General features: G+C 40.4%; 1 protein-coding gene across 21 annotated transcripts in view; it reads left to right on the top strand.

The window, feature by feature from the left end:
* Nucleotides 1-26065, top strand: part of LOC101326221 (WASH complex subunit 2) — a 56444-nt gene that overhangs the window by 11992 nt on the left and 18387 nt on the right. For 9 of the 21 annotated variants that reach the window (XM_019931600.3, XM_019931276.3, XM_019931534.3 and 6 more), the window contains exons 6-20: nt 597-690; nt 2080-2141; nt 3366-3413; nt 5433-5543; nt 6099-6186; nt 6822-6893; nt 7628-7746; nt 8217-8277; nt 9987-10046; nt 10443-10616; nt 13257-13384; nt 14423-14509; nt 18002-18103; nt 19657-19788; nt 22917-23083. In XM_019931600.3, coding sequence (XP_019787159.2) covers nt 597-690; nt 2080-2141; nt 3366-3413; nt 5433-5543; nt 6099-6186; nt 6822-6893; nt 7628-7746; nt 8217-8277; nt 9987-10046; nt 10443-10616; nt 13257-13384; nt 14423-14509; nt 18002-18103; nt 19657-19788; nt 22917-23083 — 1505 coding nt within the window. Of the gene's footprint in view, nt 1-596; nt 691-2079; nt 2142-3365; nt 3414-3643; nt 3779-5432; nt 5544-6098; nt 6187-6821; nt 6894-7627; nt 7747-8216; nt 8278-9986; nt 10047-10442; nt 10617-13256; nt 13385-14422; nt 14510-18001; nt 18104-19656; nt 19789-22916; nt 23084-26065 lie in introns of those variants that run through there. The other 12 variants (XM_033841667.2, XM_019931355.3, XM_019930942.3 and 9 more) reach the window with 8 other exon arrangements.

Genomic DNA, 26065 nt, shown 5'->3' with positions numbered 1-26065 from the left:
CTGCCCTGATGAAGTGTGAAGGAGTCCTCCTCCATTCCCTTCCTTTGTGCCTTACTTGTGTCCTGTTTGTACACATGTCCCCCTACCCACCTGCCTTCTCAAGTCATAAAACCATTTGGGTTATTTCCTCAGTGTGCTTCTCCAAATTTAGGACTTGGTTCTTGAGATTGATTGACTGGTTGATTTTTGCTCACCAGAGTTGAATTTTAGGGGAGGAAGGTAGGTTACCATCATCAAAGGTTGCCAGAATTTCTGGTTTCTTTCCTTGGTCCTCCTCCTTTTGGGCATATTACTATGAAGTTGTGCCCCTTTCTTTGTTTGGTTACTGCTAGTAAACTTTTTGCAAGCCTTTGCCATTTTTGTTAATAAGGCACTTGAGAAGGGAGATTCTATGTAATTCAGCTTTACTTTGCCATCTTTACCTAGGATTTAACTTTTTTTTTAATCAGTGATTTAAAAAAAAAATCCTGCTGTGTTTCTTATTCTCCACTTTCATTATGTAACTTTTGGGTGGATGGAACAAGATGTCAAATGGAATACCTAATTTTATTTTCAACCTAAATATTTAATGGCTTATTCCCTTTCATTGTTTACAGGATCTATACCTTGACCGTCCTTTACCTTATTTAATTGGGTCAAAGCTGTTCATGGAGCAGGAAGATGTAGGTCTTGGAGAGCTATCTAGTGAAGGTACTCTTTTGCACCAAATAGTTTTGTTGCTTTTAACATTTATATCTTAACTTTTTATTTTAAAATAATTTCAAACTGTACATTAAAGTTGGAAGACTAGTAGAGAGAGCTCCCACATACTGTTTACCCAGGTTTACCACTTGTGAACATTTCACCACATTTGTTTTATCATTCTTTCCCTATATACATAATATTTTTTTCTGAACCTGTTTGGGAGACATCATGCAGACGTCCTGCCCTCTTACTTCTCTGTATGGTTGGCAGTCTGTGTCCATGGGTTTTTGCATCTATGTATTCAACCAACCTGGATTGAAAATATTTGGGAATAAAAAATTCCAGAAAGTTCCAAAAGCAAAATTTAAATTTGCCACGCACAGACAACTATTTACAGAACGTTTATTTACATTGTATTTACAACTATTTATGTATCATTTACATAGTATGAGGTATTATAAGTAATCTGGAGATGATTTAAGGCTGTATACAGGAGAAGGATGTGGGAAGGTGTGCGTGTAGTTTATATGCAGACTATGCCATCTTGGTATCTGTGTGTGTGTGTGTGTGTGTGTGTAAAGGGGGTCCTGGAACCAGTCCCTCGAGGGACAACTGTATTTCTGTGTGTGTTTTCTAAGAATAAGAACTTTCTCTTATAGCTGCATATTCTGCATATTCATTTGCACATCTGTCATCTTGGTTGGACATGTCTATTGGGCTTTGATGTGAGGCTTTTAATATGTCTATCTTGTTTATTAATAGAAAAATTATCAAAGTGGTTGAATTCTGTGAGACTTGGCAAGTATGTACAAATCAAGTATACTTGACTTTTCAACCTCTTCTTTAGATGTAACTTTTATATGAAATAAAGTCACCAATTGACTGTTCTCCGACAACAGCAGCAAAAACTATAATTATCAAAGTTAGGAAATTTTAACTGGATGTAGTACTAGCTAATCCTCAGTCATATTCAAATTTTGCCAGTTGTCCCAATAATGTTCTTTATAGTCTCTCTTTTTCTCTGTTTCAGAATCCAATCCACTCACTGCATTTAGTTGTCAAATCTCTCTAGTCTTCTTTCAGTCTGATACCATTTCTCAGCCTTTTTTTGCTTTTTACAACCTCAACATCTTCGAGGAGTGCAAACCAGTTTTTTTCCTTGTAACTAATATATATTTTTTGTAACTAATAAGTATCTTGTGGGGTGATACTTTGAGGCTATGTAAATGTTCCATTCCTCACTATAGTGAAGATACTTTTAATTCCAGTTAATGGGTATAGATGGTTTTATCAAAATCTTTAGATGCTGGTGTATGGTGGTTTGTGATCTTGGAAGGGAACTAAGGATCTTTTCTTATGAATATTGGTGATAACCTTTATCTTTCTTCTCACCAGAAGGTTCAGTAGGCAGCGATCGTGGTAGTATTGCAGACAGTGAAGAAGAGAATGAAGAAGAGGTAAGGGCTTTCTGGTGTGTCCAGGTCATGGTGGGCAGGAAACTTAGGGTGTGTTTAGTGGGCTAAATAAATAACATATTTGTGAATTAGCAATTTGTTTACATAAATCTTTTAATAGTGACAGAAGCCATATTCTGAAGCTTTTCCCCTTGGGGTGGGAGTTCCTTTTTGTCGTGTATACAAAAACCAAGGAAAACTGCTTTAACCTCTTTTACCATTACCCTCTCACCTCCCCACCAAATTCTCTTCTTGCCAATATATTTTGAGGGTGGCAGCTTAGATGTTTCGGTGGAATCTCTGCTTGAGATACAGTCTTTGAGTAAGTTCTGTCTTTGAGTAATTCTAGGGAAAAAGTCCACATTTAAAACTTTCTTTTACTATAAAGACTTTCTAGACCAGAAGGATCCTGAAAGCATCCACTTGCATGTTAGCTTTGCTGCTGCCTCTGGCATCTTCATACCCACAGAGCATGATCTGACTCCCTGCTCTACGGTCTCAGGGTGTGTGGGCCTTGGCCACTGTTGTATCTGGGGTTGTTCCTTTAAATGGAATACTCGTTATTGCAAAGGGCAGAAACCCTTTGAAGGTTAGTCCCTGAGTGTTGATTTATAAACGGAGACAGCTTTGTATGTGTGCTCCCCTCTTCTCTGTTTCCACAGTCTCCGTTTCCTGTCCTCCTCCCTCCAGCCCTCCCAACAAAAAAAACCTAATAGTAGGAAATAAACTTTTCTAAAATAACCTTGCTGTATAACTGATTGTCTTTAGCTAAATCCTTTGCTTTTAGCCATTGAAGCAACTCTTTACCTCATTACTCATATTAAGTACTCATGTTCCCTTCTTGGGCCTGATGAATTAATTGTCCTACTTAGAGGGAAAATAGAAAACGTAGTCCAAAATGTAAAATAATGCAAACCAACTTTTGATAATTTAGTTAATTAAATGTGCAACTCTTACTTTAAATCCAAAGGTTAGAGATGATAGGGCAGATCAATATGAACAAATAGAGAGGTTTAAATGAATCACAAAAGTGACATGTTAACTGGAACAGTCCTTGGCGACATTGCCAACTCTCCACCTTATCTGCACCTTGATATGTCAGGTGACTAGTAGTCGGTACAGAGAGACCCAGTGTTGGCTACCCCAGAGACTTAGACCCGAGATCATTTCTGTGCTTCCAAGTAAAGCCTGTGTTAACAAAAAAGCCTCTTTTTTTTTCTCCTATAGGAGTCAGATGAAGATTTTGCCAATCATAGTGACAATGATCAAAACCGGGTAAGATGAATATGTTGAAGTGACTTAAATTTTAACTGAAGCATAGCATTTATACTAAATCTATGCTAAAATTACTTTTGAATGACTTAGGGGAAAGTGAGGATTTATTCATGTTTACAACTATTCATGTTTCCTTCAAATGTTTCATGTTTTTAGGCTAACTACCCTCTTGTATATTTTTTCTCATTTGCTTTATATTTTATCTTCATTTTTCTTAGACAACAAAGAAGTAAAAAACGAAATTGAGAAACGGAGCCTATAAAACAAGGCCTGATTACCCAAACTGAATTTTTCACATGAACACACCTTTCCTGTTTTAAAATTTGAGACAATATAGCAGTAAGGCTAAGGAACACTCCAAAAATGTAAATCTTATTATCCTACTGTCTTAGCACTGTTGTCTTAATTTTTGTATATCCTTCTAAGGACATGTTCTTTTCATAACATGCATAGTTTATTTTCTGTTATTTTATATTAACATGTCACAGGTGTTTCCTTGACATTTTAAATAGTCTTTGTAATTTGCTTTGTAAACTTCTGTATTTTTTAACATACATATGTAATACTGTTGTAGTCTTTAAACGTGTATGGGAAATAGTTTATTTGTAAATTTTAATTTTTGACATAATGGTGCATTCAGTGTTTTCATACATAAAAATCCTTTCCTTCTGTGAACTCTTTCCTTAGGAATTAGGTGGTGTAGAGTTACTTGATACTACTGTCTAATGGACCTTCAGATTAACAGATCATGCATAATGATTTTCCCAGGATCTCATCAGCACTGGGATTATGATTTTTGCTACCATAGTATATGTACGGTGGTATATTGAGATGATCCCAATTTGCATTTCACTTTCCTAATTCGGAAATATTTTTTCACAAAAATTTCCAATTATCAAGTGAAAGATTTAGCACTTTTTGGTTGTTACTTGTATTTTTTTCAGTTGTGTTCACAAATGTGGCTCATGTTTATAATTTTAATAATCCTTCTGTACAGTGTATTTATTTCTATGGAATTTACTATTAGATCTGTAAATTCGGACAGTTTTTTAAAAAATTAATTAATTTTGGTTGCACCGGGTCTTAGTTGCAGCACATAGGATCTTCGTTGCAGCATGTTTAGTTGCGGCATGCGAGCTTCTTAGTTGCAGTATGCATGTGGGATCTAGTTCCCTGATTAGGGATTGAACCTGGGTCCCCTGCATTGGGAGCACGGCATCTTACCCACTGGACCACCAGGGAAGTCCCTGGACAGTTTTTCAAATAATACAGTATGGTGATTAAAAGCATTGGTGGAACCATTTGTTTGTATTGTTAAAGATAGATTTGTTGTGTGTGCCACTGCTAACCTCAGAGTTCTAAGGATTAAATTAGTTTAAAAAGTGCTTTTAGCGTAGTGCCTGGCACAGTTTATTGATTTCCATGTTAAAAAAAAATTTTTTTAATTATACAATTTTTACGTACCAGTGGCTGCCTTTGTAAAAAGTTAGAACTTAACACATAAGACTAAGTTTGAGTCATCTAATCCTCATCTCCTCACAGTCTCCAGAAATAACTGGCGTTATCATCTGGGAGTGCATATTCCAAGTGCTGTTCTTTGCGTTCACAAATATATGTCTGCGTTCATAGAAGTGGTGTTGTATATGTGTCAGGGTGTGGTCAGGATATCATTCGGGGTTTATCATTCACTATTTTGTCACTTAATTGGTCTTGGATGTCTCTCCAATTGTTACAGCTTATTCCTTTTGACTGTTAGTATTTTTATTAAGATAAGGCTACACTTATTTAGTTTATTCATTTCTCTAGTGGTGGACATTTTTATTATTTCAATCTTTTGCTATTGCACTGAAAATAAATCTTGTGTGTTATTTGTTCTAGCACATTTACTGCTTCATAACTTTAGGTGCATTATTTGTTGTTCCCAATTTGAAGGAGAAGTCTGAAGTCTCAGTGGCAGTATCCCTTTTTCAGCTTGATGACCGCATCTAATAGTTTTAATCTGGTGGTTTATACTTTTAGCACACTGCACAAATGAGTGATGAAGAAGAGGATGATGATGGTTGTGACATTTTCGCTGACTCTGAGAAGGAGGAGGAAGATACTGAGGACATTGAAGAAAATTCCAGACCTGTAAGAAAGACTATAGTTGTTATCGCTTGGCAAGGTTTTAGAAATGGTACCTAGTACTCATTCCTTTTATTGTCATTTATATTTGTAACTGTCTCATTTTGCATCCTATTTGTAATTTCATTTACACTTTTGGAAATAATGGTTGAGCATCCCAAGTTGCCTTACAAGTACCACTTTCTTCTCCAAATGTTAAGATTTTACAAGTTAGATCATTCAAAATATGTTCAGTTTCAGAGTTTTAAGATCCTAATACTCCCCCCCCCCAAGCACTTCATGGTAGTTTTCTTATCTAGATCTAGATAAGAAAACCACCATGTATTAAAGTGAAGTATAAAAAAATAAGGAAATAAAGAGATCTCCCTTTGAAGGAACACTGAGTCTTCTTTCTCAGGTGATCTGTATAGGGTGCATGTGTTTACATTTATTTAGTTAAACCTTAATTTCTCACCAGTTCAACTTCTTGGCCATTGTTTACATAGTTTTGTTAGGTGTCCAAAAGTAAACTGTACTAGTTTGTTACAAAAAAGTGATTCTTTTGGTCTTCTCTGCCTGTAGAAAAAAAGTAGACCTACGTCATTTGCCGATGAGCTGGCAGCTCGGATCAAAGGGGATGCTGCAAGCCGGGTGGAAGAGGAGCAAACAAGTATGTCACTGCCACCGAGATGAGCTAAAGGGGCAGTGGGGAAGTGTAGGACCCTCTGCTGGGCTTCACTGAGTGTAGATTTCCTTGTTTAATTACTAAGGCACAAGAGGCTTAAATTGTAGTTCTTATCTTTTTTGGCTTATAGACTCTTTGATAACTGAACACTGTGGACCCCCACCCCCAGCCCATCTCCCAAATAATGCACATATGTGCATCTATATATGCAGTTTCATGGGATTAATGGGTACCACAGAGAACCACGGGCCCCAGATGAAGAATCCTTGGCTTAATATTTACTCCTATATTTTATTTTGACCAGATAAAAATGTACCATACACTATATTCTAGTGATTTAACAGAGTGGAAAGATGTCAGAAGTCTTTCAGCAAGAGCAGTCCTCTCATGCACGTGACCCTGGTATGGTAGCTGAAGCTTTCTGCCTTAAAAAGAGGCACTTTTTGAGTGTCTGCTCTGGGTAAGGCACTGAGAGGGGTGCTCAGGTGGAGCTGAGATACAAAGTTGAATGTCTTGCTCTTAGCTTAGGAGTTGTGAGGATGGCAGATGTGTGTGAAGAGTCAGTAAGTGAATACTAAGGGTGGACTGAGTATTGTTCAAACTGTGAAATACTCTTCAAGGCTTATCCCCAGGGGAAGCAAAACCTCGGAAGACATTGAAAGAGAAGAAGGAAAGGAAAACTCCCTCAGATGGTAAGCCTTTCCCCTCAATTCTCTTGTTTTAGGAGGCTCTTGACTCGGGAATGGGAATATTGCTTATGTGATCTGTAAAAGTGCCTGTTTAAGTGCTGACAAATGAGGTCTGTCTCTGTACACTTTTTGAAAGCATTTAAGAGCATGCTTTTGGGGCGTGGGGAGAAGTGCGTGTGGAGTTAAAATGCTTTAAAGATTTGAATTACTAGATTTTATAGGGATCTATTAGCTGTCTTTCTAGACTTCTGTAGACGTTTAGAAACTAGGGAGCTCTAGCATTTGTTTTCAATAAGGAATATTATATCAGACCCTTTAACATTCAGTGGTAATGTCCATTATATTTCCACCTGGGACTGTTTCAATCTGCAGCTCTCTCTTCAGTCTACCTCTCTGTCCCTCAGATTCTGGTGGAATAGGTCTTGGATGGCAATCGAAGCATAGACTTGCTTCAGGAGAAATTTAGATGAAAGTAATTGCCTGCAGAGTTTACCTTGCCCCAGACATTTACAGACTTGAGAGTGGGAAACCAAAGAGCATTTTAAGGGATTCAGTGAACTGTTTAATGAGTTTTTGTCTGAAGGTCCTGAGACGGCCAACATTCAAGTAGTCCTTGTTACATATGGTTAGATAAACTCTATGCCAGTTTTGGAGGTGTTATAAAGGTTAATCCCCAGAACTGGGGTTCTAAGCCCATCTTTAATTCTCCCTGCAAAACATTTCTTTCTGTTTGCTAGATGAAGAAGATAACTTATTCGCACCCCCCAAGCTGACAGATGAAGACTTCTCACCATTTGGCTCTAGAGGTGGCCTGTTCAGCGGAGGGAAGGGACTTTTTGATGATGAGGATGAGGAGGTAAGTCGGTGGGAATAGCGAAGCTCTCCATAGCTGTGTCACGTGTCCCCAAGGAGGAAATACAGTTAGTTCCTTTAGTAAGGCAAGGATGGCTTCTTAGTTGGAAGTTGCTTCTACTTTCATATTTTAGGAGATTTTGAACTAAGAATCACAAAATGAGGAAATACTGTATCCTGATGCCCTTTGTTAAATAGGGAGAGGATGTGAGTGTTAATAGTGGAAAATTTACTTGGTTAAGTGATTGTTTCTTACCTTGTCTTTTGTCTTTTTCCATGTTTGTATTTATTTCCTGGGCAGACCTAAATTATTTCAGGGTCTGATTCTGTCATAGTCTTCACTATGGAACTGATTTTCTGACAGAACAGTAAATATGTAGCTTTAAACTTTACAAGGCACTTTTCTTTAGACATCTTTACTGCAGCTCCATTTTCCTCTGCTATTTTGAACTGTGTTGTCTACTTTATTACAAGCAGAGTGACCTCTTCATGGACGCCCCTCAGGATCGGGGAGCTCGAGCCTCTGTTAATGAAGGTGAGCGTGGATTGATGCTGCCTGTGCTTCTTCATGCACAGATTTCCAGAACTGGTTACTTCCCATCAGGAGATGGAACCCCTAAAGTTGTTCCCAAACCTTGTTTCTCTGTTAGGCAGGAAGCTGTTGTGTTCACCTTGGTCTAGTTAAAAGCTGTTCCTTTACACTAATTCGTGTCTTGGAAAAAACAAAAAGTACCATCTGTAAACCCACATCACAATTTTGTCTCTTTCTTAGAGAATTCAAAGTGAACCAGCGAAAGCACTCCAGCAGTGTTGAGGATATTTTAATTTAATCAAATTTAGTTCAAAGTTCAAAGAAACATTTCTGAAATTCTGCACATAAGTTGGAAATCAGTAATTCCTCAGCCCAGTGTGCATTAGAATAATTTGTGGAATTTTTAAAAAGCATCCATAAGCTATTTAAAAACTTAAAAATTTTATTCCATTAGGTCTGTGGTAGTTCTTGGGAATTGGGAATGAGTTATTTTAAGCGACTTGGTCTCCCCAGGCCACAAGTTGTCAGATTTTAGACTTATTATGATGCTGGCTGACCTGATTGTCTTGAGGTTCCTGCTCTCCACTTTTTGGCATCTGTGACTTGCCTAGTTTCTTGCTTTCCTGTTTTTGTCTTCATTTCTGTCACTGACGTCTCCGATATTTTGCTGTCCTTTTTTTTTTTTTAATAGATTTTATTTATTTATTTATGGCTGCATTGGGTCTTCGTTGCTGTGCACGGGCTTTCTCTAGTTGCGGCTAGCGGGGGCTACTCTTCGTTGTGGTGCACAGGCTTCTCATTTCAATGGCTTCTCTTGTTGCGGAGCACAGGCTGTAGGCACGTGGGCTTCTGTAGTGGTGGCTCGCAGGCTCTAGAGCACAGGCTCAGTAGTTGTGGCACATGGGCTTAGTTGCTCCACGGCATATGGGATCTTCCCGGACCAGGGCTCAAACCCGTGTCCCCTGCGTTGGCAGGCAGAGTCTTAACCACTGCGCCACCAGGGAAGCCCATTGCTGTTCTTTTTTACTTGCTTATTCTCATCCAACTGGACTGGATGGAGTCAGAACTGTTGAGCCCTGCTTGCTCTGTCCCTTGCCTCCCCCATTTGTACTCTACATCTTCCTTGGCCTCCCCAGCCAACCCCAGTGTTATAGCCTGCCCAGAGTCAGTGATCTTCCATGGGAGTCACAGCCTAGATTGATTTAATACCAAGAAAAAAAGTCATGACATTGGTAGAGAAGATGATACTAAGGAATTTTAAAATGGCTCTTTTAGGAAAATTAGTTAAAAAAAATTTTTTTTAATTGGGGTATAGTTGTTTTACAGTGTTGTGTTAGTTTCTACTGTACAGCGAAGTGGATTTCCCTGTGCTATACAGCAGGTTCTCATTAGTTATCTATTTTATGCATATTAGTGTATATACGTCAGTCCCAATCTCCCAATTCATCCCACCCCTGCCTTTCCCCCCTTGGTGTCCATACGTTTGTTCTCTATGTCTGTGTGTCTATTTCTGCCTTGCAAACGGGTTCATCTGTACCATTTTTCTAGATTCCACATATGTGCGTTAATACATGATATTTGTTCTTAGGAAAAATTAGTTTTAAAATTCTCCTATTAGCTGTGTACTGTATTGCACATATTTTAGGAAGGTGCATTTAACAAGGAAAGTTGTTTTCTCTGTTGAAATGTTATCTCTTTGTTTCTCATTTTAGCGTCTTCATCCTCCAAACCTGGAAAGAAAATCCCAGCAGGAGCTGTTTCTGTATTTTTAGGTATCATAACTTAGAGTTTGTTTTTAAAAACTATATACCTGTTGTTTTGTCATTTTTAAGATTGTCATCTTCAAAGGACTGACTGGGGAGGAGAGTATGAAGAACTTCGGAGGGCATCTAAGAGTGAGAGCTGACTTAACCTGTGTTAGCTCATATTACCTTAGAAATCAGTGGCCTTGGACTTTTTTCCGTCTGAGTGATCAGTTGATTCTGCATTGTGGGACATTCTATATCAGTAAAGGTTGGAGGTTGTTGGGTCCTGTTAATGTGTTTTGTGGATGAACTGAAAGTACAAGTTCTTGGTGGTGGTACTGTTGTTTTTTTTCCCCTCCTGTAAAGTCAGGAAGTGCACCCACCCTGGCTCACAGCTGGTTTGTCCTGTCCCTCCACCCACAGGGGACACTGATGTGTTTGGTGCCACCCGTGCTCCGTCACTGAAGGAGGCCCAGAAGCCCGAGCAGCCCACTCCAGGGAAAAGCTCGTACCTCCCAGCGCCTGCTGGCCTCTTTGATGATGACGACGATGATGATGACTTTTTTGCAGCATCCCGTAGCAAACCTCCCAAGACAGGTACTGCTCCATCCTCTGTTTCTGGAAATTTAGCCAAATAAATAATGTTGACCTAGGGGAGTTCCCTGGTGGTTTAGTGGTTGGGATTCCAGGCTTTCATTGCTGTGGCCCGGGTTCAATCCCTGGTCAGGGAACTGAGATCCTACAAGCCGTGTGGTGCAGACAAAGAAAAAAAAAAAAAAGAAAAGAAAAAAAAATGTTGACCTAAAAAGGCATGAAGTTCATCTAGTTCCTTATCTCTTGCAGTGCCAGAATCCCTCCTCGAGCATTCCTGTCAGAGTTGTCTCATCTCTACTTAGATAGTTATGGTGCCTTGGAGGTCTGTATTTTATGGACCAATTTTTCCTGCTTTGGAAACTAATTACTAGAATTATCTTTCTTATTTAGAGAGAAATCTGTTCCCCTCTAATATCTGCCCAAGATGCTAGTTTTGACCTTTTCAGTTAGAGAGAAAGTTTTAATCACACTTTCTTCCAGAGTCCTTAGGAAAATACATGAGCATGAGCAGAACGTTCATCCTAGCTGTTTAGTTCCCAGCTTCTCCGCTCTGTAGCAGAAAGCCCAGGTGACCTTGACTTTCCCTTCTGTAACAGGGTTTTTAGCTCCTTGGCCACTTCGGCACTCTCCTTTCTTCTCCCCTCAAATTTCAGCCAGCTTGTTCATGAACTCACTCCTATGAATCAGTGGTTATTTAATGGCAGATGTCTCTCCCTGGACTCTTGTCAAAATGCAGATTCTGATTCACTGGGTTTAGGGTGGGGCCTGCGATTCTGCATTTCTGACAGGCTCCCTGGTGGGTAGAGATTGCTTGTCCATGGGTTGCAAAGGATTGGGTTTATTGGTTGTCTTTCTAGAAAAGAAGGGTAGACCACTGAGGTGCACACAACTTCTAGCAACTTGAGCAACAAAGGGCTTTTTCTCCTAAGGACTAGATGGACCAGGAAGCATCGAGAAGCAGGGTCTCTGGACTTAGCTCCTTTTCCAGCAGTAGGTGTGAAAGTAAGGACAGCAGCAGAAATGTGAGGGAAGTAATAGCCGGGTTTTAGAAAGAGTGCAAACTGGACACATACTACGCTCACATCTAGGCCGACTGAAATGACAGTGAATAAAGGAGTAAGTGCCTCTCGTGGCTTGGAAGGGCTCTCACTTGCTGGTATTAACTGATTTGGAATCACAAGTAAGTTGGTGCCACTTTCATTGACAGCTGCTGTTCTCCTGGGACATGCGTGAGTCAGTGCCCTATTTCAGTGACACACACCTCATTCAGAGCAGCAATGCTTGTGGTAGCGAAAGGTTGGAATCCCCCCAAATATTCATCAGTAGGGTAAATTATGGTCCTTCCATTTAGTGGAATTTTGTGAAGCTGTGAGAAAGAATGAGTTTTTTGTGTGTTGACATGGGAAGATACCCTAGGTACATTGAGTGAAAAATGCAAATCATAAGACACATTCTTCAAATTGTGTTATTTATTATTTAGCCGTATTTGCGAATAACTAGAGTTAACATGTTAGTATATCTTTTGTGGAAATTAGAAGCATGTATATCAAACTGTTCCTGCTGGCCTTGTTTGGGTGGGCAGGTGGGATTATGTGGGAGGTTTCAGTTTTTGTTTTTATATGCCTCTGTATAGTTTGACTTTTTTTTAATTTTTAAAAAAGATTTATTATTTTTATTATTTATTATTTTTTGGCTGCGTTGGGTCTTAGTTGCAGCACGTGGGATCTTCGTTGAGTCATGCGGGATCTTTTGTTGCGGTGCGCGGGCTTCTCTGTAGTTGTGGCATGCAGGTTTTCTCTTCTCTAGTTGTGGCACGCAGGCTCCAGGGCACGTGGGCTCTGTAGTTGTGGCGCGTGGGCTCCAGGGCGCGTTGGCTCTGTAATTTGCAGCTCTCTTGTTGAGGTGCGTGAGCTCAATAGTTGTGGCGCGCAGGCTTAGTTGCCTCGCAGCATGTAGGATCTTAGTTCCCTGATCAGGGATCGAACTTGCGTCCCCTGCATTGTAAGGCGGATTCTTTACCACTGGACCACCAGGGAAGTCCCAGTTTAACTTTTTAAAAGCAGGAGCCAACTGTCACTTCTCAGATTCCTAGAGCAGTTGACTCTTAAATGATCTTTCTTTCTGTAGGTCTCTTTTTACCCTTTATGCTAGTCCAAACTACTCCAAGCATAAGGTACTGCTTCTTGGATAAGGGTGTAAGCCAGATGGTTAAACTGTCTGTCCTGCGTTTCATTGGAGTATCTGTTGTGTTCTTTGAAAAATTCCAATCTAGTCCACTTAATATTTCTTTGTAACTAATCAAGCAATAACATACTTTTTCTGTTTATTCTTTGAGAAAGAAGAATTTTTTTTTTTTTTTTTTTTTTTGCGGTATGTGGGCCTCTCACTGCTGTGGCCTCTCCCGTTGCGGAGCACAGGCTCCGACGCGCAGGCTCAGCGGCCATGGCTCACGGGCCTAGCCGCTCCACGGCATGTGGGATCTTCCCGGACCGGGGCACGAACCCATGTCCCCTGCATCGGCAGGCAGACTCTCAACCATTGTGCCACCAGGGAAGCCCTGGGAGAGAAGAATTTTTAATCTGTGAATTTCGTGATGGGATTTTTGACCTCCGTGTAATTTTATGCTGTGGTCTCTTTCTAAAGACAAAGTCAAATCCACTGCCAGTATCTTTGACGATGAGGAAGGAGATCTGTTCAAAGAAAAAGCGGCAGCTTTGCCAGAGGCTACTGTAAGTCAGACAGATGAAAATAAAGAAAGAGCAGAAAAAAAGGTAAGCAGGAGGGAAGACTAAACACGGGAGTGTAGATTTGGGGCATCTTGTTAATTCAGTGGAACCCAGAGGGAAGTATTGTTCCTTTCAAGTGTATAGCAAACTTCAAATGTACAGAGAGTTGAAAGAATACAACAAACACCCAAATAACTAGCACCTAGATTCAGCAGTTGTTGCATTTTGCCTTCCTCGGTGGTCTTAACATCCACTGGTGATCTTTTCCTGAACCAGTTATCATGTTGGGTGGCAGGGAAAACAGAAGAATGTGGTTCTACTTCTACCATTTCTTCTTTGTTAATTAGCTGGCATCCTTCTGAACAGAAGAGCTTTCTCTCCTCCTTCTTTCCTGCTTTTTTAGTATCACTATAGGATCATAGATTCGCTATTTGACATGTTATGATCCATTAACATCGTAATTCAAATTGACCTGTATTTGGCCAATAGGCTGCATCTCCATCACTCTTTAAGCTCTTCTGGCTGCTGTCCCTTCCCTTGCTATCCTGCACAGCTTGAAACCCTGACCCTCTCTGCCTCTGACCACCTAGGTGCCAGCATTCAGAACCCAGCAGCCTCCTAGGATGCCCACCTTAGGTTCCAGCTTAGGTACATGTCCCACTTGTGCACTGTATGAGGCAGGCAGTCTGTCCTACCCCGATCCCCCAGATGTGCCCTCTGCTTTATCTTGTTTTTCTCTTTTCTCACAGTTCCCTCTGCCTGGAGTGTTCTTGCTTGTACCATCTCCCATGTCCAGGTCCTGTCTGTCCTGAGAAATTTACTTTACAAGGACTGTTTCTTCTTTCATTCCTAACATATACCAATTTTAAAATTCTTTCTCATGGTACTTCTCTTTTTGCATTAATTCTTTATATGCACTTGATACATGTCCAAGGTCCATGATGTTTTTATTCCCCTGCTGCATGGCCTGGGACCTTATCCTAGCAGAGATTCAGGACATCTTTTGAATGAATGAGTGAATGAACCCTCATTTTCAGGTGTCTGGCTTGTTAACTCTCAATTTTTTTTTTTTTCCCAACAAAGGTTACCCTCCCTTCCAGCAAAAATCTCAAGCCGTTGTCAGAAACAAAAACTCACAAAGGTTTATTTTCAGATGAGGATGACTCTGAGGTAAGGAATTCATTCTTTTTCTTAGTTCTGGGAAATAGTTCATGGATATGACATTGGAAAGTATTTCTGATTCAGGGTGTTCTCAGTAGAGTTATAAGGCTTATTAAGTACTTTAGTTCTTTCATTGAAAATAATGTTTTGAGAACACATGGTCTATAGAAAGCAACATGTATACAATACTTTCACTGTTGGGTTTGAATCCAGTGAATCTCCTGGGAGGAAAATTCAGGATACTCATATTTTAGGCTATTAATTGATCCATAATGTAATGAGGTGCTTGTACGAGAACAGAAATCAACACACTGCTTCCTCTTTCAGTAGTCTCACTAAACAGTGGGCATAGACTGTTAACAGTTTGTGGGCTGGCACTGCCTTGCAGACAGCCTCAGTCCTCCAGGGCCCTGCCTAGAAGCACCTTTCCAGTGACGCAGGGACAACTCTCAGAAGCGTTACTGCTTTTTCTGACTTCCACAGGCCTTGATCCTTTTAGAGCTAACTTTAGGCCAGGGTTTTAAGGGATCGGAGACCTATCTGAGAATGTGTAATGGGCAGTAATCAATCCCCTTCACAGAGAAAGATGGGAACATGGCAGAAATTTATATGTAATTTCAAGAAATTACGAACTCTGGGTTAAGCTCTTGTGGTTATTTTGCACTTATAGCCAGGATGAGCATACAACTCTTTGGAGGTAGAGGGATCACTGTTGATGGAAATAAAATCTTGAGGCATATATTTCATTGGTGGCCAGTGTGCAGAAGATAGGAATTAAGTGAAGTCCAGTTAAGCCAAACTCCTGACACATAAGTAGAGCATGATGGGGCCTCACACTCTGGTCTTATCCTGCACTCTCCGCTTCTTCATCATCACACACAGAGGCACTTGGAGATCTTTGGGCTGGCTTTTGCCCCTCTGGGAGTGCTCTTTCCAGAATCGGATAGCCCACTTCCTCACTTTTTCCAGGTCCCTGCAAGGTCTCCTGTGACAGCCCTTTGCACAATAGCAAGCCCGCCAGCACACATCACACTGTGCTCCTTAGCCCCTCTTCTGTTTTATTGTCCCCACAGTATGTATTGCCATGTGACACTTCATGTCTGCTTGTTCACTGTCTATGTCCCATCTAGAGCAAGCTCCATGAGGGCAGGACGGTGTGTTTCCTGCCTGTGTCCTTAACGCCTAGACTAGTGCTTGGTATTTGGTAAGCTGTCAGGGAGTTGTTGACTAAGTGAAAAAACCAAACGTGAGCAATTTCAGTGACTCAACAGGTGTTCTCATTATTTATTACTATGAAACAGATCACTCCAAAACTTTGTGGCTTAAAACACCAATAAGTTTTATTACCTCTTATGGTTGTAGAAGTTGACTGGGCTCAGCCAGGCATTTTTCACTTAGGGTCTCTCATGTGGTTCCATTCTGAAGGTGGCCAGGCTGAGAGTCATCTCACTCATGTGTCTGGTGCCTGGGTGGGAAAGACTCGAACAGCTGGGGCTCTTGGGAGGTCCCTCTCTGTCTCTGTGTGGTCTCCCAGCATGGCAGCTTCAGGGAAGCTGGACTTCTTAGGGTGTTGCCTCAAGGCTTCAAAGTGAGATTCCCAAGAGAGCTGCACAGAGGCTGTACAGGTGTACCTGGGAGATACTGCGGGTTTGGTTCCAGACACCATAATAAAACGAATATCTCAGTAAAGTGAGTCACATGAGTGTTTTGGTTTCCCAGTGCATATAAAAGTTACGTTTATACTATACTGTAGTCTATTAAGTGTGCAATAGCATTATGTCTAAAAAAAATGTATATACCTTAATTAAAAAATACTTTATTGCTAAAAAATGCTAACCATCATCTGAGCCTTCAGCAAGTCATAATCTTTGCTGGTGGAGGATTTGAAATAGTGCAAGAATTACCAAAATTTGACAGAGAAACAAAGTGAGCAAATGCTGTAGGAAAAATGTCATTGACAGACTTGCTTGAGACAGGGTTGCCACAAACTTTGAATCTGTGGAAAATGCAATATCTGTGAAGCACAATAAAGTGAAGCACCATAAAATGAGGTATGTCTGTACTGTTTTTTGTAACCTAGCCTCAGAAGTCAGCGTTGTCACTTCTACCACATTCTGTTGGTTGAGGCAGTACAAAGGCCCGCCCAAATTCAAGGGCAGGGGACACCAACTCCACTTCCTGATGGTAGGGGTGTAAATGAATTTGCAGACAGGTTTAAATCCACCACCACAGGTTTTGTCCCATGTGTACCATCACAGATTGTTTTTATTGGATATTGTCGAGGTTTATAGGCAAGGAGAAGTAAAACGATGCAGTCTAGGAAGAGCTTTGGACCAAAAGGATTGAATATTTACTCCTCCCTTTATATCTCAAGTGTGGAGCTAAAGTTTACCTTGTGGAATCATTTTGGGGAGGTGTTTAAGGTAATGGAAAGCCTTTTCTTTCCCCTAACACCAAGGAAGATATTAGTTAAGGGTCCAAAAACAGTGATGTTGAAATTTGTTTTTGTTCTTTGTTTTGGTTTACTACTACTTTTTTTTTTTTTTTAAACACAGCACTTTCTTTAAGTGAAATGTTGCCAATGCTTAAAATGCAGGAGAGGCATGGGAAGCCTGGGACTGCCCCCGTGTGGCCCCTTCTACCCAAACAGACCCATGGGGACTCCATGGGGCCTAGGCAAAAGCCACTGGGCTGAGTGGAGCTTTTCTCAGTTAATGAAGTAATTAGCTCCATATCTGAGTAGACATTGATTACATGATTAAAAAAAAATTATCCAGAGGTCTTAGAAACTATGTTCTTGTCCTATTTGCCTGTCTCTTATGTATTGAAGTTTCTCATCCTGAGGGAATAGTTATCCTATTTCATGTTTCTGATTCATGCAACTCAGTTTGCAGATCTTTCTTTGCATTATAGGCTGACATTTTATAACATTTTGGAAATTTCTTCAGAATCTACCAGATCTTTCTCTAATTTGCAACATTTCCTAGCTGCCGTTCAAGAACGCCAAATAGTTTAAAGTTAAAATTTAATTTGTATTTATTTAAAAGAAATCATATCATACTCTTATTATAGGAAAGAGGATATAACTAAATAAAACAGAGTCGTAGATCCAATAATTTGTTAATCTAGCTTCTATTTCCATTATTAAATCTGTTTAATCTCTCTGATTCTCTGGACAGAAAAAGGAAGTTATGTTTTTAAGCATGGTAGGAAGTTGATTGGAAAAATTTCCCCTGCCTTAATCATCCAGGTGAGAGTATAAAAACCTCTGGGTTCCAGTGACGCCACGTGGAGTTACATGTGGGTCTCTTCCTTCTCACCTGCACGCAGTGAGGATGGACTGATGCGTGTTCCTCGAGGACTGTGTCACCGAGCTTCCCTCTTTGACAAAGAGACCTGGATGCACGGCAGCCATCATGTCGTGAACTTTAGTGTTTTATATCTGATACTTTAAAAGCTGGTATATTTTATAAACCAGGAACTTTAATCTTGATCCAACAGGATTTGTTTTCTTCTCAAAGTGTGAGTAAGTCGAAAGATGCATCTCTCCTGCCTAGCAAACTCCCCACCTCGGTCTCGCTTTTCGATGACGAAGATGAAGAGGTAAACCTTGTTACTGCAACACAAGATAATCAAGTTTTCCATTAGTAGAAAACTGTTGCTGATGTAGCTTTCTAACCAGAGGCTCATACAGTAGAACAAGGTGATAGGGAAGCAGTCAAGCTTTCTGAGGCTTATATAACAAAAACATTTCAGTTTTTATTTCCTTTCTTAAGTTCTCTTAACTGCACAATGGGCAGGGCCTTAGATTTCTTGACCCAGCTCTATGCAAGGCTTTGTAGGTTTCACTTTTAAAATCTTCCTTTAAGAAATACTTTTTAGGGGATGGAACCCAATGGTCTACAAGAACGTCTTGGATAAAGTGGGAGTGGAGGGGAGAAGGCAACCATGTCCTCACCTTGCTTCTCTTTCCCACGCTGGATGAGAGCAAAGTGGGAGAAAGAAATGAGAGGGAAGACAAGCCAAACCTTTGCTCTTATGCAGTATTGTGCGGTGGCTGAGCTCATGGGCTTTGGCATCAGAGCCCTGTGTTCATATCCTAGCTCCACCACATGCAAATCAGGGACCTTGGGCAAGTAACTTAACCTTTCTGAATCTCATCTCGCTTAGTAGTATATAGGGTCATTGTGACAGCTAAAACAGCTAATGCACAGCCATTGGCACAGTGCCTGGCACATAGTAAGTGTGTAGTAAATGTGAGCTCTGTCATTCATATCCCCAGTGAGTGCCAGTTCATTAGTCTCACAGCCTTTCCTACCTTCCCACACTTTCCTTAAAGACTCCCTTTATCCAGTCTTTACACTACAGGACTGTTCACCTGCTGTAGTATGTTGTTAAGAGTGTTTTTCTGTTTAACTTGGGCTCAGACCAAGTTCTATGGTTTTGTTCCCTTTACCTAAATAAAAGTACCCTAATAGGTACTTTGGGAATGCCGTTGAACCTATAAGAATCAGCTCTTACTAGGCCAGTGATTTTATTTAGTAAATTATTTCTTAAGTTTGTATTGTCCCTTTGAAATTAATCAGAAACACAAGTCATTCCTTCCCTCTGTCCCAGGTGTGTGTCTTCCATAAATGTGAAAGAGTAGAGAAACCTCCCTGTATCTTTCTCTTTATGCATTGGTCTGGTTTCTAATTCATAGAAAGAAAGGTGCAGGCTGCTGGCTGCCACAGGGGGCTGTACTGCTCTCAGGCTAATTGCAGGCTCTGGACCCTCCCTAATGAGCATAGCGGGCCCGCCCACAGGAGGACTGGGCGGGGCCAGGTTCCTTCCTATTTCTATGACTTTGTCCTCACATTATTCCCTTTCCTGCTTCCTCCCAGGTGTTCCGCCTTTGAATTTTACGGTATCTGTTTCCCTTCTATGGATGAATATAGTTAGAGAAGATTGTAGGCTGTTGTTGTAGGATTCATACATAAGTGAGAAGTGGCATTTACTAGTATTGTGTGATTTTTTTTTCCCCCCAAAAGGTGTGATACATCTTCTTCACTTGACTGGAGACTTATTCTCTACTAATTTGACATGAGAGAATGTCTTCAGTTTTTTTGTTTTATGTGTTCAAAGTTGTCATACTCTTCTGCCATTTGTTTTTCTAGGATAATCTTTTTGGGGCTACAGCTGCTAAGAAGCAGTCATCATCTCTACTAACTCAGAGCCAAGAGAAAACAAAGCCCTCTGAGCTTTCCAAAAAGAAAGCATCTGCCTTATTGTTCAGCAGTGATGAGGAGGTGGGTTGAAAGTTATTTTCTAGAGAAGAGTAGGAGATGGCTTGATGAATTTAAGAGTTACAGCTGTCCTAAACCTTTTCTTTTTCTGCCTATTTAGATCTAGTGAAGTTCGGTCACCAAAAACTATGTTCACAAGACTGTCTTTCTATTCTTGAAGAAAGATATTTATTGTAGTATATTAAAGATTAATCTTTTCAAAATGCTTAGGAATAAAATAAGTATCACCCTCAAATTATAATACATGCTAATTCAAATGAGTTAGGCCTTTACTTTTTTTTTAACATCATTATTGGAGTATAATTGCTTTACGATGGTGTGTTAGTTTCTACTGTACAACAAAGTGAATCAGCTGTATGTATACATATATCCCCATATCCCCTCCCTCTTGCATCTCCCTCCCACCCTCCCACCCCTCTAGGTGGACACAAAGCACCGAGCTGATCTCCCTGTGCCATGTGGCTGCTTCCCACTAGCTATCTATTTTACATTTGGTAGTGTATATATATCCATGCCACTCTCTCACTTCATCCCAGCTTACCCTTCCCCCTCCCCATGTCCTCAAGTCCATTCTCTACATCTGCATCTTTATTCCTGTCCTGCCCCTAGATTCTTCAGAACCAAAATTTTTTTTTAGATTCCATATATATGTGTTAACATACGGTATTTGTTTTTCTCTTTCTGACTTACTTCACTCTGTATGACAGTCTCTAGGTCCATCCACTTCACAGCAAATAACTCAATTTCATTCCTTTTTATGGCTGAGTAGTATTCCATTGTATATATTTGCCACATCTTCTTTATTCATTCATCTGTCGATGGACACTTAGGTTGCTTCCATGTCCTGGCTATTGTAAATAGAGCTGTAATGAACACTGTGGTACATGTATCTTTTTGAATTATAGTTTTCTCAGGGTATATGCCCAGTAGTGGGATTGCTGGGTTGTATGGTAGCTCTGTTTTTAGTTTTTTAAGGAACCTCCATACTGTTCTCCATAGTGGCTATATCAATATACATTCCCACCAACAGTGCAAGAAGGGTCCCTTTTCTCCACACCCTCTCCAGCATTTATTGTTTGTAGATTTTTTTGTTGATGGCCACTCTGCCTGGTGTGAGGTGATACCTCATTTTAGTTTTGATTTGCATTTCTCTAATGATTAGTGATGTTGAGCATCCTTTCATGTTTGTTGGCAATCTGTATATCTCCATTGGAGAAATGTCTGTTTAGGTCTTCTGCCCATTTTTGGATTGAGTTGCTTGTTTTTTTAATATTGAGCTGCATGAGCTGCTTGTAAATTTTGGAGATTAATCCTTTGTCAGTTGCTTCGTTTGCAAATATTTTCTCCCATTCTGAGGGTTGTCTTTTCGTCTTGTTTATGGTTTCCTTTGCTGTGCAAAAGCTTTGAAGTTTCATTAGGTCCCATTTGTTTATTTTTGTTTTTATTTCCATTTCTCTAGGAGGTGGGTCAAAAAGGATCTTGCTGTGATTTATGTCATAGAGTGTCCTGCCTATGTTTTCCTCTAAGAGTTTTATAGTGTCTGGCCTTACATTTAGGTCTTTAATCCATTTTGAGTTTATTTTTGTGTATGGTGTTAGGGAGTGTTCTAATTTCATTCTTTTACATGTAGCTGCCCAGTTTTCCCAGTACTTTATTTTGTTAAATGATTGCTGTGCTTCGTTAACCAAGAACGGTAGCTAGACAAGGTAGGAGTGGTCTATGCTCGTTTAATTCCTTTTTTATAAGAGTCTTAACAGTGTTTCCATTTGCTATTCGGATATATATTAACAGAGCCAATTGAGAATATAGTTTAGCAGCTGTTCAAATTTAGCTGTACAGAAAAAGACTAAATATAATGATATTAAAAGCTGTGAGCATTAAAAATCTTCCTATTTTATAATACTCTGTTTTAACATTATAGGTAAGTTATGAGGGTATGATGTAGGCAGATAAATGATAGATGTGTTCATTCTTTTTAATTGAAAGCAACTTAAAATGACACAACATAATTTGCTTTTTCTACTGAAGTCTGTGAATTTATAATGGATTTTCCCTTTTTTTTTCTTTCTAGCATTCTTAGTGGGTTGTTCTCCCTATAGTAATGGCCAACCATCAGTTGAATTTTTTCTTCTGTAGTATTACTGTGGTTCAGGGAAAATAAAAATATTAGCTAAAGCAGGGAGCAAAAGTACTTGCAGAGTAAAGATAACCAGGGTTCTAGAACAGTGACTCGGCTTTGACTGCCCAGCGGGATCGCTTGGAGAACTTTAGAGAGTACTGATACCGGCTTCCACCACTGGAGGTTCTGAATTAATTGATTTGGGGTATGGCCTGTTACTGGAGGTTTCTAAGGCTCTTTTGGGGATTCTAGCATGTGGTCGCCGTTGAGCACCCCTGCTCTAGGGGAGCACTTCTCAAACTATAACGTGTGAAGAAATCACCTGGACATACTGTGTCAAATGCAGGTTCTGATTCAGAAAGAGGGGTAGAAATTCTGTATAATAGAAGCTGCTGCTTGTGGAACCCACTTTGATTTGCAAAGCTCTAGACTCCAGGACCACTTAGCAAGTGCTCAGGAGATCCTTGATTTGAAGGGGTGAGCATAGCCAGGTGGGGTTTCCTTAATTGCTTTCTAAAGTCCAGATTCAGAACTTTGTGGTAAAAGGGTTGCTAGCAGCTTTCATTGTGTCTTGTTTACATTGCATGAGCTTTTTATACATTTTTTTCCCCAGCTTGCTTTGGGATTTTTTAATTTAAATATCATATTCCTCCAAAGTTGAGAGTTCTCGACTTTTTTTTTTTAAACATTCCTGTATCTTCTCATTCCCCTGTATAACTAATTTTGATCTCTAAAGTAGAGAAGTTTCCTTGTCCTAACACAGAACAGGACCATAGAGAGAGAAACACTGTGGCAGGTAGTGATGGAGGGAAACACCATAAGGTCTGGGGAGGTCAAAGAACCCAGCTGTCTAGATTTGAGTTCAGTGAAAAGCCTTGGACATAAGCTTCCCTCAAAAGTGATACACTTAGTTTAAATACAAGTTAGTTTAACAAATGTGAATTTTATTTTACTCCTCAGGTTTCTTAATCTAAATGGCCAGAGGATTTTAACATATATTTTATCTTTTAAGGACCAGTGGAATATTACTGACTCACAGACCAACTCGGCATCTGACAAGTCTAAAGGAGAACTTAGGGACTCTGGGACCACCCAAGACCAGGAGATTAAGGCCGTGAAAAAGGCCGGCCTCTTTGAGGAGGACAATGAGGATGATCTGTTTGCTATTGCTAAGGACAGGTGAGACAATCATTGTAAGAAATCATTTCATCAGTGTCTATGGTAATAGGTGAAGGTATTTGATGTGCAAGATGTCAGCTGCTGGGGGTGACATGCCGATCGTTCATCACCTGGTAATCATATAAACGAGAATGTCTTTGATTTTCACTTGCAAGTTATTCTCCCCTGGTACTGGGAAATGTTTTTCTTCATGGATCCTTACCTAATTTCTTCTACTTATCTTTTTTTTTTTAACCTTAAAATACTATTTTTCTTAGTTTGTTAGGGGTTTAAGTACAGTTTGTTGTCTTTTTTGTTTTTTCCCTGGGATACCCTAAAGAATGTAAAGTTTTGTCCAAGTTACTTAAGTTTGTCATTTGGATAGAAATCTGCTCAGCACTGAGAAACATCCTGTTTAGTAAGATGGTTCTCTGCAGAGCTGTGCTGTATCACACCAGTTGCTGGTAACCCCTAGCTGGTCTTAGGTTCTCCTGCACGTTAATGCTTGGACTAAAGGGTGGCAGGTTATGTAGAGCAGTGGTCCCCAACCTTTTTGGCACCAGGGACCGGTTTTGTGGAAGACAATTTTTCCACGGACCAGGGATGGTGGGGGATGGTTCAGGCTGTAATGCGAGCGTTGGGGAGCCACAGATGTAGCTTCGCTCGCTCGCCTGCCACTCACCTCCTGCTGTGCGGCCTGGTTCCTAACAGGCCCAGGACTGGTACCGGTCTGCGGCCTGGGGGTGGGGACCCCTGATGTAGAGTGAGCGTGGGCTGTGGTTGGTATTGTAATATGCTGCATATTAGCTGTGTATTCAGAATAACTCCCTTGAAAATATATGTATTTTTTTCTTTTTCTCTTGAGATCCTTAAATGATTACTTTGAAATTTAACTGAATGGTAGTAACATAAAGAGGCAATTGATTGGACATGTAAACCCTATGCATTGGTGTGGTTAAGCTTTAATACTGAATTGATAGATTCAAAAATGTCTCATATTTCTGTCTCTGACTATTATCTCTTCAGCTGTCGCCATTTCTACTTTGGGCTCCATGACTTCACCCCTGGGTGTATATTGGGCCTCTGGTTAAGAATGTAAGCTCTGGAATCCCAATACCTGATACTAAATTCTGGCCCTGCCAGTTGCTCTCTGAATAGCCTTGGACAAGTTACCTAACCTCTCTGAGCCTGAGTTTTCTCATCTGTTAAACAAAAATGATAATAGTGCTTCTCTCACAGGATCATTGAGAGGATTAAATGAAATCCCAATATGAAACGCTTAGCGCAATAGCTGGTACATTGTAAGCACGGAAATGTAATTTACTGTCATGAGTGTAGGGGAAATAGCATTTCATTCCTTTATTTTTGTTGCTCTCTCTCTCTGCTGGGACTCTCTCCTTCCTTTCTTCCCTGGCCAGCTTCTTCTTCTTTTTTTTTTAAATGTTGTGCATTTTGTTTATTTACTTATTTATTATTATTATTATTTTTGGCTGCGTTGGGTCTTCATTGCTGCGCCCGGGCTTTCTCTAGCTGCGGCAAGCGGGGGCTACTCTTTGTTGCAGTGCACGGGCTTCTCATTGCAGTGGCTTCTCTTGTGGCGGAGCACGGGCTCTAGGCGTGTGGGCTTCAGTAGTTGTGGCTCGTGGGCTCAGTAGTTGTGGCTCGCGGGCTCTAGAGCGCAGGCTCAGTAGTTGTGGCACATGGGGCTTAGTTGCTCCGCAGCATGTGGGATCTTCCCGGACCAGGGCTCAAACCCATGTCCCTGCATTGGCAGGTGGATTCCTAACCACTGCACCACCAGGGAAGCCCCTGGCCAGCTTCCTTTAAGACTCAGTTTAAGCCCTCTCTTTTGAGAAGCCTTCCTTAACCCAAACAGCTGAGAAAGATAAGAAATAGGGTTAGAGTCTAAAGCAAAAATGGCTCCATCTTTAACCCCCCCGCCCCCAGCTCTGTTTCACTTGAGCATTTTCTACACTGTATAGAAATTACCTATTTACGTGTGCAGCCCCTCCCTTTGCCCCCACCACACACATATCATCACAGGTCTAGAGATCAGGAAACATGTTTCATGTGTATGTCCCAGTACCAATTACACACAATATCCAGCTTTCAGCAATGCTAGCTTTCATCAGATTCTCGAAAAAATCTTTTACAGACAACAAGTTCAGGAGAGGTTGTGGAGGAATTGGAGCCCTCACACATTGCTGGTGGGAACGTAAAATGGTGCAGCCACTTGGGAACACAGCCTAGCAGTTCCATGAAAAGTTAAACATGGAGTTGCCACATGACTCAATTTCAGTTTTTAGGAACATGCGTGAGAGAAATGTCCACCCAAAAACTTGCACGTGAATGTTTATCATAGCGTTATTCATAATAGCCAAAAAGCGGAAACAACTCAAAAGTTCATCCACTGTAGAACGGATAAATAAAATGTGTTATATCCACACAATGGACTCTTACTCAGCAATTAGAAGGAATAAAGTACAGATACATGCTTCAATATAGATGAACCCTGAAAATATTGTGATAATTGAGAGAAGCCAGTCACAGAAAACAACATGTATGATTCTATTTGTGTGTAATGTGCGGAAGAGATAAATCCATAGAGACAGAAAGTAGATGAGTGTTTGTCTGGGGCTGAGGGGAAAGGAGAATTGGCAGTGACTGTGAACAGGTATGGGCTTTCACTTTAGGTTGATGGAAATCTTGTGAATTCAGATTATGGTGATAGTTGCACAACTCTGTGAATATACTAACAGTCACTGAATTGTACACTACTAAAGGATAAATCTTATAGTATGTAAATTGTAACTCAAACCCATTCTAAAAAAAGGAACAGAAGCTTTGTGACCCTAACAAAGTTGCGAAATACTGCCTTGTAAGTAGGGCACTCAGACATCCTTGCTTGTCTGGAGAGGCCTCCTTTGTGCCTGTCATTTCAGCCTGGTGGTTAATAATTTTCCCTTTCAGTCTCAAAAGTGTCCTGGTGTAGGCCATAAACTC

The sequence above is a fragment of the Tursiops truncatus genome, chromosome 16 (genome assembly GCF_011762595.2).
Source record: "Tursiops truncatus isolate mTurTru1 chromosome 16, mTurTru1.mat.Y, whole genome shotgun sequence".
NCBI classification, from domain to species: domain Eukaryota; kingdom Metazoa; phylum Chordata; class Mammalia; order Artiodactyla; family Delphinidae; genus Tursiops; species Tursiops truncatus.
This window is presented reverse-complemented; position numbering and strand designations above follow the sequence as displayed.